The 21,095-nt window shown below is 42.3% G+C and overlaps 1 protein-coding gene across 2 annotated transcripts in view; it reads left to right on the forward strand.

The window, feature by feature from the left end:
• Positions 1-18,906, forward strand: part of FAM171A1 (family with sequence similarity 171 member A1) — a 113,336-nt gene extending 94,430 nt beyond the window's left edge. For both annotated transcript variants that reach the window (XM_034402284.3, XM_034402285.3), the window contains 3 exons: positions 8,166-8,282; positions 14,819-14,933; positions 16,131-18,906. In XM_034402284.3, the coding sequence (XP_034258175.2) occupies positions 8,166-8,282; positions 14,819-14,933; positions 16,131-17,838 (1,940 nt within the window). In that variant the 3' untranslated portion in view covers positions 17,839-18,906. The remainder of the gene's footprint in view (positions 1-8,165; positions 8,283-14,818; positions 14,934-16,130) is intronic.
• Positions 18,907-21,095: the final 2,189 nt, after the last annotated feature.

Genomic DNA, 21,095 nt, shown 5'->3' on the forward strand with positions numbered 1-21,095 from the left:
TCATACAAAGTCAGTTTAACATGGCAAGATTGATCAGACAGTTTTGTCAGCATGGGTAGCCATCGCCAGTCTATCCTCTTTAAAGGAATGAGAGTTATACAAGAAGGCCTGGAGGGCCACAGGTTGTCCACCTTTGATACAAACTAAAAGAAAGAGCCATACCCTTACCAGACTATTTCCCCCATCTGGTCAAACAGTAGTCTCAATTTGGCAGTAGCCTTCCTTGGTTTCAGACAAAAAAGCTTTCAGATATTGTTTGCTTCTCAGTCTTTTTCAGCCCAAGGACTGAGTGTGATTTCGCCACCATGTGCTGTAACTCTGGAGCTGTGGTTTCCCATTCCGTGCTTTGCATTCTCAACCATGCTGTTTAGTAGCTGTTTGTTTTTTATAAATGGACTCATAACATTATGCTTGAATATTATTCATAAAGTGCAACAATTTAAAATGCCTGCATATATGTTTTTTTTTTTTTATACTACAGAAGCAACCTGTATGTTTTATGCCAGTCATGAAGTGTGTATTTTGTCTCTTGAGTTCTACCTACTTTTTCATTGAAAGGAAGTTTGGGAGTGGGAATTAAAGAAAGAAAGCTACCTATGCATGTATAATGCACTCTTTCTCTCTCCTTCAGATGTAATTAGAACTGCTAAGTGCAGGGACAGACATGTTCTTTTGTTCAGTATTAGACAGGTAATTTACACATACAACAGGAAATGACAGCAGAAACAAAAGACCAAAGTTCAACTTGAATTTTAGTAATAAATCAAAGGACTATCTTTGGGAACAATTTTTCCTTAGAGACTGCATACAAATATTCATTTTTTCCTTATCAGTGTCCCTGATACGGTAAGAATAGCTTACCGTATATTGGTTTGCCAAATAATACTCTTTTATAAAACAGTAGCCAGCTGAAGGAAAAACTACAGCTGGCTGGATGTCCTACAAAAAACCATCCAACGACTGGGGAAATTGAGGAGGATGTGATTCCTGATAAAACTATGTTTATTTAAGCTGGTGCCGGCTGACTTTAAAACAATGTCTAGAGCTCCCATGTCAGTCTTCTCAATCTGCTGCTTTTTAGATATGTTGGATTACAGTTCCCATCATATTGAGTCAGCAAAACATACTAGGATAAATGAGATTTTTAGTGATCTCAGATACTTTTACAGATGAGACATAAAAACTAAATTTTGAGAACTCAGCAACTTCTATAACAGGTGTCTATGGAAATTCTTAGTCATCTAGATCATAATTGTCTCAAAGGTGCTGTTCAAAAAACAACTGAATTATTTTGAGGAAGAAGAAAATTACGTTTTACTTCTCAACCAAGAAGCTTCGTCAGTTGTAACTGAATAGTGGGGGATGGAAGGATAGGTTCTGATAGTTATAATTGGATGGTGGGGGAAAGGAAGGATAGGTTCTGGAAGGCTGGTGGGGACGGAGATGGAAGCATTGTATTTCTTTGCAGTCATCTGGTCATTAGCATTCTCTCTGAGAGCAGTTGAGGCTACTTGGGAGGTTTTTCTGTGCCCTTAAGGTCACCTGAACCAGAGTGAAATGGTTGTGGAATCTTCTTGGAACTGCTGAAAGGACTGCATTGTAGACAGGAGATATGTGGTGTCATATCCTATAGAAGGAATAGGCAACCTCTTCCAGATATTGCTGAACTGCAACAATTCCCAGCATTCTTCACCATTGGCCAGGTTAACTAGGAATACTGAGACGTGTAGTTCAAGAACCATCAGGGTTGAAGAGAGTTCCTTCATGCTGATCCAGAACATTATTTTCTTCCACTAGACCAGTGGTGTCAAACTCAAGGCCCATGGGCCACATCCACCCATGATGTGGTTATATCTGGCCCGCGATGCCACCCTAGAAACAGCAAATGAGAGGCCTGCGGCTCCTTGGCCCGGCCCAGGACGACTGGGTGCTGATGTACAACCTGGTGGTGGCATCCGGGCCAGAACACGGTCAGTCTTAAATCCATGGGGCCACACTAGAGCCAGCGAGGAGACATCCCCCACACCCCTGTGCATATACAGAGGAATCAGTGAGCGCATGTGGGGCCAGGCATCCCTGGGAACTTCCTTGCCCTGCAGGCTAACCCTGAGCATTTCCCTTTCACTCAGGACGCATGTGCTCACTGCCTTCTCGCTACACTTGCATAGGGGGTGGGGGCAGGGCAGTCTCTCACTGGCTCCAGAGAGCTGTGCGGGTTGGATTTAAGGCTGGCCACATGCCAGCCCAGATATCCGCTCCTCCTCTCCTTCTCCAAGTTCTTTCCAAGTTCTGCCATGTCCATGCGTGTAAGATTTTGATTCCCAGATCTTCGAATAGTGGGCACTAGATATTCACGGCTGGCAACGAGCGCAGGCTGATTGCTGCCGGAATTTGGTGGAGAGAAGGGGAGAGTGCCTGAATGTGGTTTTATTTTATTTTTCCAGAGGGTCGGGGAAGAAAGCCATGCAGGCCTCTCAAGGCGGAGTGGGGGTGGGGGTGGGGGCGCAGACTGGAAATATGCAGAGAGAACCTGGCAGCTTCCATTCATTTGCAGTTTATAGGTGAGAGGGACAAGCAAACAAACAGGGATTTTTTGTTTCTGATTCTTTCTTTTTTAAAAATTTAATTTGCCACGGCTTCTTCTAGGCCTCTTAGCAACTTCTGATGTCCTTCATCCCAAGTTCATTGATGGGGGGCAGGGAGCTGGGGGATGAAATTGAAATCAGGGAAGGAAATCTCATGTGGAAGGGGGTGTCTGTATACTGATATATTTGGGGAGGGGATTGTAATACGCAGCTGGGGGAGAAGAATTGGCGGCTAATGAAATTCAAACCAGATTTTAAAAAAAAACTGAGTAGGAGAGCAGGTTGTAAGATTTCAGAGCCTTCAGTTGTCTTATTTCTGCCCCCCCCACTTCTTCCTCATCACCCCCCCCCCCAAAAAGCCTTTCTGTCGAAAGAACCAAGGAGTTTGCTCGACTCCCAAAGAAGCTGCAACTCGCTTCTTGCTTGAAGTTTCTGGCCAGTTCAGGCCGGTTCCAGACTGGCTGTGGGTGGGTGTGAATTATTTTATTTTATTTTATTTTATTTTATTTTATTTTATTTTATTTTATTTTATTATTTTATTTTATTATTTTATTATTTTATTTTATTTTATTTTATTTTATTTTATTTTATTATTTTATATTTTTAAAAAATACTCCAGAGGTTGTTTGGCTTGCCTTTTGAGTTTTATGAACACTGGGTTTGGCTGTCTGTCTTTCGCTAAAGCCAGGAGGAAATCTAGGTGCCAGATTTTAGAACAGAAAAATGTGGTTTTAAGTTGGTCGGAAACCGAATCGCAGGGAAAGGCGCCCGAGTCCAAAGTGGCAGTGCTTCGCTTGATTTTAGTGGGATTCCTTCCCACGCAGAGCAGTTTTGTGACAGGAAAATTAGAGGTTTCGCCCCAGCGGCGGTTCCTGACCCCCTCCCGACTTGTATGGCCTCTAACAAGCTCTCCCTTCCTCTGTGCTTCTCCCTTCAGCTGCCTTTTCCAAGAACAGAGCAGTTCTTTGCAAAACGCTTAATTTTAATTTTTCTTAGCTGGCTAGAGGTGGAGTTGATCATTCTGCCGAGGTTTCAGTAATTGCACCCCTGTTCCCTTAAGATAGGAATTACAATCCCCCTTTTCCTCCCCTTAAGATAGGAAAGAGGTGAGTTTTCTCGTCTCCAGTGTTGGTCTCCTTTTATTGTGGTGGTTATTAATGCTTCCGGGGAGACGTTTCTCTGGTTCTTGTTCAAGGTCAGAATAATTGCAAGCGGCAGCTTTTTGCTCCATCCTCCCAGGGCAAGGCTTTCTTCGCTTTCCCACTTGCTCTGGACGGTTCTCCTATTCGCCAGCTGTTAACAAGTGAAGCGGTAGCTTTGCACATCTGATTTGATCCATGGGAAAGAATGAAAGTTGATTTGTTTCTGCCGTAACATCCAAGTTTAAAAGATTGGTCTCCCTTTCGCCATTCACTTAAGTAAGGAATGGATTAAATTTATCATGGATTCTTTCTTTTTTTCCTCCCTTGTTTAATTCTTTATTTTCCTCCTTCCCTGCTTTACATTTAAAATCCTTCCTTCACTCAGAACACAGTCAGCTTGTGGGGCAAGATGGTCCTCAGGCTCTCCGCCTGTGTGCTCGTCGCCTCCTGTTCATGCCCCCAGGGCTGCCAGTCTCTCCCCCTCCCCTCATCCCTTCCTGAGCACTGAGGAAGGAAAGAGATGGGAATGAGAATCACAGAAGGAAGGGGGGAGGGAGGGAGGGAGGGAGGGAGGGAAGGAAGGAAGGAAGGAAGGAAGGAAGGAAGGAAGGAAGGAAGGAAGGAAGGAGTTTATAATGAAAGGGAGGAAGGAAGGTCTGAGGGAAGTTCTGCCTTAGCACTTGGCCACCAGCAGCCCTGCTCCCATTTTGTCATCCCCTTGTCTCCTTCGCCTGACCTCTCCTGTTGGTCTCCCATCCTATCACTGAGGATGTTTTGGTTACAAAGCTGGGTCTCTTCGCAAGGAGAAGGAGTGGGCCTCCCTCTGACCCACACACTTTGTTGTTCCACACACACCATGAGCAACCTGGCCAAGGAGAGTGAGGACAGCAGCAGCAGCCTTAAGGAGGTAAGCGCAGCCAGGAGCCCCCTTGGGGAGCCGTGGCTGGGCTGTGGGGTCCCGATGCCCTGGGTGCTCAATGGCTGACTGGGTACTTACTCTCCACTGCCCAGAGCTCAGGGCAGCCCGCCCTGCCATCCGGGGGTCCTCCGCATGACCTGGGAGGGATAGTGAGGCTCTTCTGGTGTACAAGGATTTGGTGCTTGCCCTGCTCTCACTTTCTTCCATTGGAGACAATGGCCTCACCCAGGCCACCACAGGCATCTCCCCGACATGAGGAATGTCAACCTGGCCATGTCCACCCTGGCCATGCCCACACCCACCCCATCCCCCCGAGGTCAACCACAACCCTGGTGTGGCCCTCAAGGAAATAGAGTTTGACACCCCTGCACTAGACAGAATAAAATTTTAATTTATTCACTCTGGATAAATTAATCATTTCAGTTCCAAAGAAAGTTGATTGTAGTATTAATTCTACATAAGACAAAGTGGAAGTTCATATCAAAACATTGGAGCAATTGTATCCTCTGAAAGATTTGGTGCATTTGCTTTAAGGGCCTTTCCAGGTCATCTGCAGATGGGTGTATATGCACAGACACTTTGCTTCGTTCCAGCAGAAGTATTGTCTAAATAAGCACAGGTATGCCTAAGTCTGGGAAGATCTCTGAGCAGTAAAGATTCAAGTTAATTAGTTAATTAACTTGAATCTTTAGTTAGTTAGTTAGTAACTAATTAGTTAGTTAATTAGTTAAGCAGTAAAGATCAAGTTAATTAGTTAAGTAATTAGCTGTTCATCACTTTAAGAAGGGACACAGCTTTACTGTCTTATCATTAAAGTGATCAGTATCTAGATCATGATGTATCTCAGAGCTAACAATTCAAACAAGTCTATATATGGAAAGATAGAAACCTGTTATGCATAACTTTCCCTTAAATGAAGGCTCCAGGTACAAGCATAGGATACCTTTGGCTAATTAAAGTTATTTCCATTCATCCATTGTGTTTATCCTACAGTTAATCAGAATTATATTCATGGTGCCCTCAAGAGTGTTCCAGTTGCTGTTCTTGGAGGATGAAGAACATGTGGAAGGAGAAGGATAGGAAGGCAAATGCTAGCCAATAGCCTTTCCTCATCTTTATTTCTTCCCTTTATTTTGCAGGGAAGGAGGAAATGCAAGTCACAATGTTTCATCCAGTTACTTCCAAAGATCAGGGGGTTGTGGCAAGGTACTATGGACCCTTGGCTTTGTCTAGGAATAAATCCAAGGAACTGGGAGACCCCCTCTAAGTGGCCCTTCACTTCCAGAGGAGATCCTGCAAAACAATATGTACTGCATTTTCTTGAAACAAGTTGAGAAAGTTTGTGATGTCTTCTGCAACCCCTATAGCATTGTGGAGATAGGGGTTAAAGCACTTGTTCCAGAATAGCATAGCCTTTGAGTGTGGAAAAGATTATGTCAGCTCTGCAAAAAGATTTAGAAACATTCTACACCAGAACCATGCAAGGATATTTGTCTGTTGCACGAAAGGACAAAATGCTTCTCTAATATATCTCTTAATTGTGCATTACATTGACTCATCCTTTCTAGTCAGGCAGGGAAGATATCTTGCAGATCATTTTTTCCCATCACTAAAAAAAATTTAATTGATGGAATCCAAGAAGAGAACTTTCTCTGTTGTTGCCTCTGCGGTTTAGTATGTCTCACCCCCAAAGATGAGGCAGCCCCTACCTCTCTTATGGGCTTCTGAAAGAATGTCTAGGCCTGACTGCCAATTCAATGCGGGATAGAGGCAAGAATGATGGCAATTCTGGGGGAAGTTGGTGGTTTCAGGGCAGTCCCTCTATCTCTCTTAACTTTGTAACATATTCATTTTAACTTGTTATTAGTTAACCTTTTACCTTTGTTTTAACTCTGCTTTTTACTAATATATTTCTTAATTGTTCACCATTCAGAATCATTTAGGTGAAATAGGCAGTGAAGAAATCAGTTGACGGACAGACAGACAAAAAGGCAACATCCTTCTTTCCATCTGATTTATAAAGTGCTGTGTAGGTTCTATTCAGACACAATTTTGTTCTCTCACACTGCTTGCAATCCTCACTGTTTGCCTCTGCCAGTCAACCCCTTGCTCTGCTAATAGTGACAACGCCTCTTCGCTAAATTACAGGAGCAGGTGATGTCCCCCAGATGTGTAGGGGCTGCACCGTCTTCAGGTAGCTGGGAATTCTGGGAAATGCAGATCCAATACATGTGGAAGATATTAGGTTGGGGAAAGCTGTAAAATGCAGTGGGATCTGAGCCTGTGAAGCATAAGGGATTTTAGATAAGTTCATGCCTCCTCACAGTCTTCAGTAATAAAAGAAAACAGGCATTTGACTTGTAACTAAATGTATCATAACTCACAATCACTGAAAGAAAATTTCTTATGGTCAAAATAGAGGTGATGCTAAATTTTGGCTAGGTTGTATGCAGTGCATGTATATGTTGCTTGTAGTATTTGTATATTAAGGCTATTAAGAAAGTCAAAAGAATGATATTGTTCTTTATAGAAAGGCTTTATCTGCCTCAAGTTGGGGGGGGAAATGTGTTGAAATACCTATCCACACTCTATCTACATGTCTCGGCTCCCTCCATAAATGGGGAGAACGCTTTTAAAGAGGCATGGATATTGTCTATTCTGAAATTTCTATCATCATTTTAGCTTGGAGAGATGTAGGCTTTGTATTTCCAAACAACACAAATAATTTTTGGTAGTGTTAATTTACTAGAAATGCAATTGTAACACCAAGTAAAAAACTATTTAAAATCTGACACTGGACCAGCTTTTTTGTTCTCAGCATCTCTAATATCACATAATCTACATGAATACTGGTCCACAGATTGAAAAAAACTTAAAATTTTAAGGATTTGGGATAACTTTTTCTGCCCCCCCCCCTTTTAAGCACTTCACTGTGGCACCCAATGGTGGTCAGTAAAGAAAACTATTAGCATTTAATTTATAGATTATATTATTGCAAGTAGTCCTTGATTTACAACCACAATTGAGCATAAAATTTATGTTGTTAAGTGAGACATTTGTTAAGAGAGTTTTGCCCTATTCTACAATCTTTCTTTCCACGGTTGTTAAATGAATCACTGCAGTTGTTAAGTTAATAACCCAATTGTTAAGTGAATGGCTTCCACATTGACTTTGCTTGTCAGAATATCACAAAAAGTGATGACATGATCCTGAGACACTGCAACTGTCATAAATATGAACTAGTTGCCTAGCGTCTGAATTTTGATCATGTGACCATGTGGATTCAACAGTTATAAGTGTGAAAACTGATCATAAGTCACTTTTCAATGCCATTATAATTTCAAATGGTCACCAAATGAACCAAATGAATGAATTTGTAAATTGAGGATTTCTTGTACTGTTATTCAGTTTCTGCATCTGAAAATTATGATCCATTTATACTATAATAGTCATATAGCTTTGTTTCTGTTCTCTTCTATTTCCTATCCCATTTTACAAATTTCTTTAAATGTTTTACAGGGACGTGGTTAAAAAGCAACTTAGGCACTATTGAACAAGAAGGAAATGGATTGACCTGGACCTACATCGCCTCCCAGCTGGGATATTGGGTTGCAGCCATGTCACCCACAAATCCAGGTAAGACTGATTTTTTATTTGCCCCGGTATAAGAGTAAGTGAGTGAGTGAGTGAGTGAGTGAGTGAGTGTGTGTGTGTGTGTGTGTGTGTGTGTGTGTGTGTGTGTGTGTGTGACCTTTAGACTATTAGTCTCATACCAAATATAAGGGAATTGCTTAAACTGGAAAAAAGGAATCCTACACCTTGTTTGTAAGAGCACTATTATTGGCAGTTTCTTTCTCCTTTTGCAACCCTGCAAGACATAACCAGCTATGCCAGAAAATACTTTTTGCTAAAGCTTTTCAGGAGGTGAGAAGGGAAGGATCCATTTTACAACTTGACATTAGTCCACACACAGTAAGTTTTATATTATGCAGTACTCTATTTAAATAATGTATGCATTTCAGAATAATATTTAATTGATATATCCAGGAATTCTGAAAGCAGATTTTAAAGTTTGTTAAGGTTTTCCAAGTATTTCAATAGATATTTTTTTACGAAGAAGAGTTTTAGCCTTAAAGAGGCTAAATATGCTGCAGTCATTTAGGTCACTAATGGTTGCATTTTGGATGTCCGTAAAGCTACCGGGACAACTTCCAAACAGTTGTAGGATAATCCCCAAATTAGATCATTGTTACAATATGTAGAACATGATGATTTCATAAAAACATAGCACGTGCAGGATTTATACCTTTCCTGCCATAAATAGAAATAGTTAAGTTCCCCCTTAACTGCCAGAATTGTACAACACAAAATGGTTATCAGCTCTGATATATGATCAGCTGTAGTCTTGATTTACACATAGACCGAATGAGCTAGGAATAGAGTAAAATTTGTAAAGTGGGAAATGGATTATATCCCAGGTCAGACCGCCAATGATGGACCCAGATTACAGTTTTAATGGCTCTACTCAAGTAAAAATAAATAAATCCTAGTTAGAACATGTCTCAAATGAATGAACCTATCATTCTCCAGTGCGCTACTTGGAGAATCCAAGCAAGGGTTAACTTCAATCCTATTGCCAGAGACTGAGTTGTTAGATTTTTCTTGGCCACGCCTCCCTTTGCCTGGCTGAGCTCCAGTTTTTCAACTCAGTCCAGCTGAGAGAGACATGGAAAAATTTCCTCCAGTAACTCAAGTCTAAGACAATAGGATCTTGCTTGGTTTCTTCAACAACTAAGCCAGTTAGGGTGGAGAAGAATACAAGAGGCGTTTTTGGCTACCTTGGGGCTTTTAGTTTCCTGGAGGAGCCTGCACACTGCAGGGGAGTATACTGGTCTACCCCAACAAATCTGGCATGATCGCCACCCTGAAGAGGACAAGGAGTAGGCAGCTAATCCAGGACTAACCCATAAGTGGGGATATCCCATGGTGCAGGCTCCTGATTCTCTACCCGACAAGCCGCTGGTGAATGAGATGGTTCCTGGTCTGTGGGCACAATCACCACCACCTTCTGTTTTCCTGATTGGGAGGACAGCTCTGGATGGCTATGTCCATCTTGTGGGACATAATCCAAGGAATTACAGTTTGCCTGATCCGCGTGGCACTGGGAGAGCTGGAATCCTGCTTTTGCACCATTTTTTTAAACAGCTGAGGCACAGCAGACAGCTTGGAGTGGCAGTGTTATCAGGCTCGGCGCTATTTTACTTGTGGTGGGCTTGCAGCTTTGAATTTGGCCATGCAGCGCTGGGAGAGCCAGATTTTGCCTTTGCGCCATTTACTAATCAGCTGTAGGGTGCAGCAGTGCTTTAGCACTTGCTCAGAGAGGTGGCTAGCCTTGGAGCTGGAATTTTGCTACGGGGCACTGGAGAGTGGAAAATTTCCACTCTAGCGCTGATTTATGCCCAGCTGAGAGGCGTGGCTGGGGCTTAGGAGCAGCAGCATTGCTGCAGGAGCAAGCTTTGGAGCCAGAAGTTCTGTGGGGGTGCTGGTCTTCCTGGGTCTACCACGTGGGTCCATAACCACCCTTGCAGTGGTAGAGAGACCTGATCTAGTGCAGGAACCTTGGGTGGTCTATATACGCTTGGACAGTGGCAGCATGGCGGAAAGAGCCTTATCCCCAACCATGGGCCAATTTGATCCTCCCAGACTCCATAGAACTGGGAATTGCAGCCCCAGGCATACCAGAGCTTCCACTAGGGTGGCATCTCAAACGGAAAGTTCCAAAAGACATTTATCTAAGAAGGATACTGCTGCCTTGGAAAGAGATGCCAAAAGGTGCCACAAGGCTCTAGAAAAGCAATTTTCCAAAGCCCAGCAACAGGTTCAGGAGCCTAGAGAGCCCACTGTTTCTTTTGCAGATGTATTTCCTGCTTCGTTGCAACCTGATTTGTCTCCTCAATTCAGTGAGGTGCAACAAAGTGTGTGGGTCACCAGAGGGAGGTGGTGAGCTTCCATCTGTTTTTGCAACAGGCCAGGAGGAGAAATTTCTGCCGTTCTCAGGTGCATGCAGCTACCAGTGTACACTTAAGACCTACTTCTGCTAGGCCCTCTGTACCAGAAGCTAGTTTTACTGCTACTGCAGCAGGGCTCCACGCAGAGGAGGCCCAGGGATCTGGGCTATCAATTGATATGAAGAACTTAATTGCTGGAGCAATTTCTCAAGGCATAGCTGCAGGTTTGCAGCAGAGAGGTCACTCTCAGCCCCTTCCACCCAGCCTGCAAGTTCAGCTTCCAACAAATATGCCTCCACTGTTTGATCCATCTTCCCCACAGCAATCTGCATAGTGCAGATTCAATGACGGGAGAGGAAGATCAGGGAGAACAGGAATTCTCTGCTGATGAAGGCATGACTCCTCATAAATCTTCTTTCTCAGGTCTGTTTCATTCTGCCTTGTTTAAATCCTTATTACTTAAGGCTAAGACACCACAAACATGGGAGTAGTAGAACCATCTCCTGGTCAATCCCAGGCTCCTCCAGATCCACATGAGGGTTTGTTTTCAGAGCCCATTCCGGAACAGGAGGTCATTCCTTCACCTAAGCTGTTATTAGACATTATTCAGAGTCAATGGGCCCAACCTGGTGCAATTGCAGCCCCTAGTGGGAACGACAGGAAGCTTTATTGCGCTGGCCCTGACCTGGAGGAGCTCCTCCAATTACCAATGTTACATGCTCCAGTGGCAACGCTGACATCTTCAGCCAACCTTCCCGCTGACATTGCAGAAGGCTTAAAGGCAGAGGACAAAAAGGCGGAAATGGCTCTTCGTAAAACGCATCAGGCAGCTGCTTGAGCCATAAGGTCAGCAACTGCGGCCTCCTTCTTTAATTGAGCCTCTTTAATCTGGTTACGCCAGATGCAGGCGAGGCTTCCTTCTGACGAGACCAGACTGCATCAGGTCCTGAACAAGCTTATTGTGGCCACAGAGTTCTCAGCCAATGCAACTTTGAACGCAGGAAAATTTGCATCCAGGGCATTAGCTTCCACTATAACATCATGTTGCCTCCTGTGGCTACGCCATTGGCAGGCTGACATGCATTCAAAACAAGGATGCAAACTTGTTTGGTGAAGCCTTGGACCCCATCCTAATTGAAAGCAAGGACAAGAAGAAAACCATGCCTTATATATAAAGGGAGGCAGATCATAGACCCTTGCCTTATTATCACAGACAGCCGTATCTGTCGGCAGAATCTGGGCCCAATATCTCGCAGTTTCAGAGACCATCTTATCAGGGACACAAGCGGTTCTTGGATAAGTCTTCCTATCATGACAGAGGGAGACATCAAACTCCTGTCAAATGGCCCTTTCGTGGGTCAGGCAGTCACTTTTCGTTGAGGCATATGACTACAGCACCACATCAGCCATTGGTGGCTGATTACAATAATTTGCGGGCCAATGGGAAGGGATTCTGACCGATGTGTGGGTTCTGCAGACAGTGCGATTGGGCCTCGCACTGAAATTCCTCTCTAACTCCCCAAACCGATTTATACATTGTCCAGTCCCAGTAAACATCAAGAAAAGAAACCTGATGGAAGCTGAGATCCGACATCTGTTGGAGATCAACACCATCGAGCCAGTTCCAGAAGGCCAGGAGGGATGAGGGTGATACTTCTTCTTGGTAACGAAAAGTTCGGGGGGCTGGGGGGGGAATTCTGAATTTAAAGAAGCTCAACACCCACGTGGTTTACTGCTGCTTCAAGATGCAGTCCCTACAATCCATCTTGAGTTGCATCAGGGAAAGCAAAATGTTAAAATCAATAGACCTCAAGGAGGCCTATCTTCATGTGCCCATATGACCTTGCCATCGCAAGTTCCCGAAGTTTTCGTATGCAGGGCGCCATTTCCAGTACCAGGCTCTGTCATTCGGTCTGTGGTCGGCTCCCAGGGCCTTCACAAAGGTGTTGCCAGTGGTGGCAGCACACATCAGGGCAATCCCTATAAGATTATAGTGCTACCTAGACAACATTTTAATCTGGTCGAGTTCAGCCTCGCGAGTGGAACAGACCATAATATGGACTCTTCAGGACCATGCCTTCATGGTCAGCCTCTCAGTGTCCTCCCCCCCCCCGGAGGATTCCACGGAACAGGATTTCTCTCAGCCTTGGGGTAGTGGTACATCCAGAGCCTCAGTGGCTCCAGCTGACTGTCTGGCACTTGAGAGGAGCCTCCTGAGGAGAGACAAGCTTTCTGGAAAAGTGATTCAGACCATCTAGGCTTCCAAACAGCCTTAAACAAATCGAATCTACAACACCACTTGGTCGGCCTTTTGCCAATGGTGTTCTTTGGGACACATTGACCCTTTAGGAGCTTTGGTTCCAGAGGTACAGGACTTTCTACAAACCGGATTGGACAGGGGACTGTCTCCCAACACCCTTAGGAGAGAGGTCACAGCTTTAGCCACAGTGTTGACCTGTGAAAAGAGGCAACCTATTACTCACCATCCCAGAATATGCAGTTTTCTGAAAGGAGCTGCTAATTTGAGACCCCCAGTAGTACATCATTACCCCACCTGGATCCTGGCCTTAGTGCTCCAGGCTCTCACTTCAGCCCCATTTGAGCCATTGAAGACCTCTAGCCTCAGATACTTAACCCTTAAGGTGGCGTTCCTCATGGCAATAATATCAGTCAGGAGGATCTCTGAATTAGCAACATTATCAGTGAGGGAGGATCTTTGCATTTTCCATAGGGTGGTTCTTCATTTGGATCCATCATTTCTGCCCAAGGAGAACTCCTGGTTTCACAGGGCCCAGAACCTTATTTGTTGCCCAGGACCCCATCATCCCGTGGAGGAACGATGGCATACACTGGATGTCAGACGGGCTCCTTGCAGATATATCAAACAGACTTCTTCCTTTCGGAAGACGGAATCTCTATTCATCTCCTTTCAGCCTTCAGCCATGGGCAGGAAGGTGATGTTGTCCACCATAGGCTGCTGGTTGAAAGCCTGTATTGCTAAGGCTTATGAGATGCAGGCTTGGCCCATTCTAAGAGGGATTACAGCTCACTCCACCAGGAATACAGCCACTACCGCAGCATGGGCAACACAGGCTCGCATTGAAGACATTTGCAGAGCAGCGACCTGGTCATCCCCATCACCCTTATTATACATTATAAACTGGATGTGTATGCCTCGGCTGAAGTGTCTTTTGGCCAAAGAGTTCTTCAAAGAGTGCATTCCACCGTGGGGATCAGGACCGGCCGGTCTCCCTCCCCTAGATCTCAAGCTTGGGTACATCCCTTGCTTGGATTCTCCAAGCAGCACACTGGAGAAAGGACGTTGGTCGTATCTGACACGTCTCTTCTCAGTGTGCTGCAGGAGAATTCAAGACCTGCCCTGCCGACCATCCGGGTCCAGGGGTCTGGGTGAATTTATATCTTCTACCAGTCCATATATACTGCACTGCCATGCCTTCGTAGAAAAACTGGAACTCAGCCAAGCAAAAGAAGGCATGGCCAAGAAAAATCTAACAACTCAGTCTCGCAATAGGATTGAAATTAACCCTTGCTTGGATTCTCCTACAGCGCACTGAAGAGAGATGTGTCAGGTAAGACCAATGTCCTTTTCCTTAATGCGCTAATTAGTGCCTCAGGAATAGTGCAACTTGGTGCAGTTTCTGACAGTTAGAGCCAGAGGAAATTCATTAGACATGCTAAGTAAGATTCCAGATAAACAGTCCACACAGGAGGGTTACCAAGCCCATTTGCTTACTATTGCCCCATTGCATCATTCATTTTGTAGGCACGTCATCTCCAAGTAGATGATACTGCTCCAAGTTGCAATTCAGATAATAGCACAGGCCCATTGTTTTGGTTGTTTCCTCTAATCAAAGAACATATATCACTGCAGTATTTAGTCACAGTGTCCTTAGCACAGGCTGTTCTGGGATATTCTGAGTAATTCAAGTCATTGGCATCCCTCAGCTCTGGAAACCTGTGTAATCAGGGCTGCTGCCTGATCCCATCAGAGAATACTGCTAGAAGTGGCACATCAGATGATACTGTGCTGCAAGGGGTTGTTGTCAAAGTGAGAGCTAGCCTGCAACTAAATATACCCTAAAATGGGTTAGAAAGCTTTGACTTACCTGTCCTCAGAATTTTAATTTTTTCCCCATCTTGTAGGTCTCATTGTAGCGAAGGACTTCACTACTTACCACACAGTGTTCCTTTTGGCAATTCTTGGAGGAATAGCTCTTATACTACTTGTCCTGCTGTGCCTCCTTTTATACTATTGCAGGTAAAATGTCTCATTTTTGTATTTAATTATATTTGTAGAGTGGCCCAGCGAGGAACACTTTCATTTTTGTGTAAGTACAACATTTTAGCAAGCCTCCTATGGATTCATAATTTCCATAATAGAACCAGTATTTTTGGATTTTACCTACTAGTGTAAACAGGCTACTTGGAGATTGTATATTAGCTGCCCACAAACTTGTGCCATCAAAATATATTAGATTACTGGTCTAACACATCGCCATGGCACCAGATTGAGGAAAATTCTTTACATAGGCCTAAGTTTTTCTTATCATACTCAGTACTTTCAGAATTGATGGTATTATACTAAGTACCCTTTGAGAAATGGGGTAATATTACAAATGTTGGCATTTGAGCTGAGATAGATTTTTACATTAAGATTCCTCTGAAAACAAGGAAATAGGATGGGGGATGCAGATCGTGTTAATTTTTCTATTTGCTTGTGGAACAAGCTGCATTATAATCTAATTTCAAACTTGGAGCTACCAATAATAGTTTATGAAACTGACATTTTTAGAACTGAGGAAAAGAACATTTCTCTGATTCCAACACAATACATGTAATCTATAAGACGTTTGCTGAAACAGAAGAACTAAACCAAGAATAGTAATATTATTTCTTTCTTAAGCCCTATTATCTGCTAAAAATAATGTTAATAGAAAAAATTATAAAGTTGTCTTTCTTCTATTATATCTGCTTCTACTGTATTGTTTTTATTATAGTATTTCTTTTTTCTTTTCATAATGAGTTTCAGCATTTATCTCTACAATTGAAATATCTAATGTAATAACGAAGGTTTTTGAATGTAAACAGCCGCCCAAAAATAGGGAGATGTTGGTATGCTTGAAAAACAGTATTGAAAAAGTAAATAAACAGAAAGGGTATATAAAAAAAGAATTTCCATTGAGAATTGAGCTGCGGAACATTTAGTTTGGATTGCAAAATAAAATCAGGAGATGTTAATTTGCTTGAGCCTCTTGCAATAGCTTTCTTTACCTCAACACTCTCCACTTACAGTGGACCAGAATTCCCATAACTTCTGCCCACCCATCTTGGTCAGCCAGGTTTGTGATAATTGGAAGAGAGAATAGGTGTTTGAATACCTATTCACTAGACCATTCTTTTGCTGCAAGTCCCTTTAAAATGAATTGTTTTTCTATTCCCTTTTTTTTAACATTAGGAGAAAGTGTTTGAAGCCCCGTCAACATCATAAGAAACTACAATTATCCTCAACACTCAGTGGTGCTAAGAAGGATCAATCAACTTCCATGTCCCATCTCAATTTAGTATTTTCCCGACGTGAATCAGAATTTCCCGGTGGGCTCTCCATTACTGGCAACAGGCACCCAGAATCCTCTGGCCACAAAGAACTGATAGTGGCTGTTCACTTGGACAAAGGATGTTCTGGAGAAGTAGATATGCATACCCCTATGCTGCAACATACTTATAGCACTTCACAGGAATTTAGCTCCAGAGAAGAATCACTTTCCCATAAGGAAAATGACCGTAGCCGCATGTCTCTAGAAAATATGGCTTCTAATGACAGTTTGAAAAAAGACTATCTTCAATCATTGGATTCTTTCTCTATAAATCCAAGAAAGTCTCTGGAAATGACAGAAGGGTATGGTTCTCCTGATAAGGGGGACCATGGACACAGTTACAATGCAATGTTGTTAAATCGGTCTTTATTTGAGAAGCAAGAGCAAACATCCATGAATCATATTTCTACAGGGAGTAAATATAATCTTCAGGAACAAGTATACCCTATCCCTTCAACCCCTGAAACGGAGCTTCTAGATTGCAGGTCCTCTGAATGTATGATGTCTCGCTCCGTTGACCATCTTGAAAGACCCACTTCCTTTCCTCGACCAGGTCATCTGGTCTGTTGTAATTCTCTTGATCAGGTTAATGATAGTGTTTACAGAAAAGTATTGCCCACATTAGTCATTCCTGGTCATTATATGAAACTTCCAGGAGAACATCCTTATATTAGCCAGCCTCTCTCTACTGATCAACCAGTAGATATAGAAAGGCTCCAGGTTGAACTATCCAGCCCTCATTCACAGCTTTACCCACATTCTCAGCAACAGTTGCAGCCACAACAGCTAGCTGCTCAAGCAGTATCCCAGCAACATTTGCAAGAAGTTGGTGCAGGTGACTGGAAACCACAGAATGTTGCAATGTCTGAATCAGTATCCATTCCAGCATCCCTCAATGATGCCTCCCTGGCACAAATGAATAGTGAAGTTCAGCTTCTTACTGAGAAAGCTCTAATGGAGCTAGGTGGAGGAAAGCCTTTACCTCATCCTCGGGCATGGTTTGTTTCTTTGGATGGGCGTTCCAATGCTCATGTTAGACATTCCTACATTGATCTTCAAAGAGCTGGAAGGAACGGAAGCAATGATGTCAGTCTGGATTCTGGGGTTGACATGAATGAGCCAAAATCTGCCCGAAAGGGAAGGGCAGATCACTTACAACAAACCCACCAGCAAGCGCAGATACATCCACAGAAAGAGCAGAAAATTCCAGAGAGTAGCACTTATACCCAACTTGTTTATTTGGATGAAGTGGACCAAAGTAGCAGTGAATGTGGAACTGCAGTTTGTAGTCCTGAAGATAATACTCCCAGATGTGTGTTGGAGGGAGGGAGCAGAAGAACAGGTGGCCAATTGCCCAGCCTGCAGGAAGAAACAATAAAAAGAACAGTAGAAAGTTCACCAGAGCCTTTAATAAGTCCAGAACATAAAATAACTGAACACAGTGAAGCTGACGACGATGATGATAATGACGATGATGATGATGACGACGATGACGATCAAGGGGAAGACAAAAAGAGTCCTTGGCAAAAGCGAGAAGAAAGACCACTCATGGCATTCAACTTGAAGTAACCTCTGTTAGATTTTATCTTTTCCCCCAGGAGAATATATAATTGCCAAATATTTTTGTTTGTTTATACTTACAGAAGAAAAAAGATGAAGTAATCTTTGTGGTGGGTTACAACTGAAAAGGTTCACTCAAGATAATTTTTGTGCAAAACTCACCTAATTATTTTGCAAAGTCTGTATGAAATTGTGACTTTGAATTCCATTTACTTGATACTGGCCATCAAGAACATTTGGATATTTTGACATGTGGTATGGCAGATTATAACCTCAGATTTTCCTGAAAACGGATCCATGTGAAACTTTATTATTATTATTTCTTAATTCAAATGTATCATAATGATGCTACTGAAAGGGTATCTTTAAGTAGAGTTCAACACTTGACATCTACAGATATGCATTATTTCAAAGGAAGGCTATGCACTGCTGCTTTTTAATAATCTTGTTTTTGCTTTAACATACTTATTTACAAGGTAGTTCCAAAATATTGTCTATCTTTAGTCTGCCTAGCCACTGAGTTTTTGACCTGAAACTTGACAAGCTTTTCTTGGTATCTGAAGAGCCTTTTTGTGAAACCAAACTGATTTTTAAAAGTCAGCTTTGATTCCTCCAGTCCCCATTCTAAGTGCCTTTTTTACAGGAACAATGAACAGTCTCTTCTTTTGCTAGCGACTTGAATAATCAGATTTTTTAACAGAAAAAAAATTCTGAAACTGTATCTGTTCTTTAATTTGCATGCTATCAAATGTCTCTGCTGAATGACTTTATTTCAAAACAGTGTATTCGCTAGTTTTGGTGTGTACTGTGGATTCTGTTTAGCAACGGTAGACTATAGGACATTTTTGAAAACCCCCAAAGTAGCCAAAATAGTTTCACTGATTGTATATATGATGTATATAGTTTCAAGTAACATGGATTTTGGACCAAGCAAGTGGACTGAATGTGTTCTAAAAATGTCAAGCAGAGTTGTTATAAACTATCCAAAAGTGCCAGATTGATTTCTGTGCTTTCTCTTTATAAAACTGCTTGGTTATCCAAAAATTATAATTCAAAAATAAAGTTTTTGAAAACTCAGGACTCTTTAAAATTCCTCTTTGAAGTCATAGTATATTATTTGAGAGATAATATAGTAAGTATGCTATGTTATGTTTAATTTGCTGATGTCATGAATATTATGAATTATTAGATACATTTATAAAATTAATTAATATTCAAACAAGGCAGGCAGGACACTTGCTTATCCCTACCTTTTCCTGCAATTTTCCACAGCATTAATATTTTCAACTTCACTGTTCCAATTATCAGCACAGGTAATGACTTGGTCATTTAACAGCAGTTCAAATTTATGCCAGACCACCCCCAAAACCTACATATGACCCTCTTTCAAAGTTATAGCAACTGCAGCGCTTTCTGCAGTCATTTGCTCTTTTGACTAACTGTAAGGATGCTACAGTACTCCCCATCCTCCCCGCACTTTCCCTGCCATTGTTCACCTTCACAACCACTCACAGGACTGCTGCAGCGCCCCCATTCCCTCCGCTGCCCTTTCTCACATGCCCATCACCCATCAGACCAGAGGTGGGTTTCAGCAGGTTCTGACCAGTTCTGGAGAACCGGTAGCGGAAATTATGAGTAGTTCGGAGAACCTGTAGTAAAAATTCTGACTGGCCCCACCCCCATCTATTCTCTGCCTCCCAAGCCCCATTTGATAGAGAGGAAATGGGGATTTTGCAGTAATCTTCCTCTGGAGTGGGGGAATGGAGATTTTACAGTATCTTTATCCTGCCACACCCACTAAGCCATGCCACGCCCACTAAGCTACACCCACAAAACCGGTAGGGATAGGCTTCTCCTATCCCTGAGGCAATCAATGCTCAATTTAATAGCTGCATTAGAAAGAGCCTTGGAATCATTAAACGAGGCTGTTGGCCATCACAACATACAAATCTAATTGGCAAAATATAGGACAACCTATATTTTGTGACTAGAAGTATCTGTGCCAGAGTAGAAAGTAGCCACCTAAACAAAATTTCATTAGGCATGCTATTTTGTGGGTAGATTTAGTACATTGTCATATAAGAAACAATGGTATATGGGAACGAATTTATGAATGGAATCTACAGGATTTAAAATCAAAAGAGTTGGAGGAAGAAACAGCCTTTCTTCCATCCAGCACAAATGCTACCAACTTTCTTTGTGTTGTTGCTTTTTCTTAAACAGAAAAACTTCAAATGATATCCAGCTACCGGTTTGCAATAATAATCAGGGAACCACTGTCAGCAGCAGTTTGCTGGGTTGTAATCATAATTAATTCTTTGCCCTAATGGGAACTCATGAGGTACAAGGAGAATAGAAATAAAAACACTACAAAGGAAGTATATATACTACAAGTAGTCCTTGGTTTACAACCATTCATTTAGTGACTGAGATTACAATAGCCTTGAAAAAAATTTACTTACAACAAGTCCTAACACACAACCATCACAGCATCCCCACTTCATGTGATCAAAATTTGGGCACTTGGAAACCAGCATCTATTTCTAACATTTGCAGCATCTCAAGTTTATTGTGATTATCATTTGCAACCTTCCCAGCTGGCTTCTAAAGCAAAATTAATTGGGGAAGCTGAATTTTCTTAATAACCGTGTGTTTCACTTAACCACTGATTCACTTAGCAACCATGGCAAAAGGACCATAATATTGGGTGCAACTCAACAACCTTGCCTGGCAACAGAAATTCTAGTCCAAATTATGGTTATAAGTCCAGGACTACTTATATGCACACACACACACAAATACCTACTCAAGGGGAAGGTTGAAAGTCATGTCAAATCTATATATGAGAGTACGACATAATGAAGCATCCACATCTCTCTGGTCTGAGAACTTAAGGAAACTGGATGGTATATACCATTCTAGTCATAATGATGTATATTATGATTATAGTAAGGTATTATATCACAATGTCTTATGCTAAGCTGGCTTTGCAATGAATATGCTGTGCAAGGAAGATCAGTAAAGAAAGGTTTGTTTTTGCACCACTGGACAAAATTGCACATTACTTAGGCAAATGTGTATCTCAACATAATGTGTTATAGTAAAGTGAATGTAAGAAAGGAAATTATTTATGTAAAAATAAACGGACATTTTCATAAAAAAGAATAACCAGATTTAGGAAAAAAATAACCACATCCTCCCATATTTATCCTTGGAAAATTTCCATGCTTAGCTTAAGGTAATGGGAACCCAACACAAAAATAAAT

Source organism: Pantherophis guttatus, chromosome 4 (genome assembly GCF_059756535.1).
Source record: "Pantherophis guttatus breed Tessera chromosome 4, ASM5975653v1, whole genome shotgun sequence".
Classification (NCBI taxonomy): Eukaryota; Metazoa; Chordata; class Lepidosauria; order Squamata; family Colubridae; genus Pantherophis; species Pantherophis guttatus.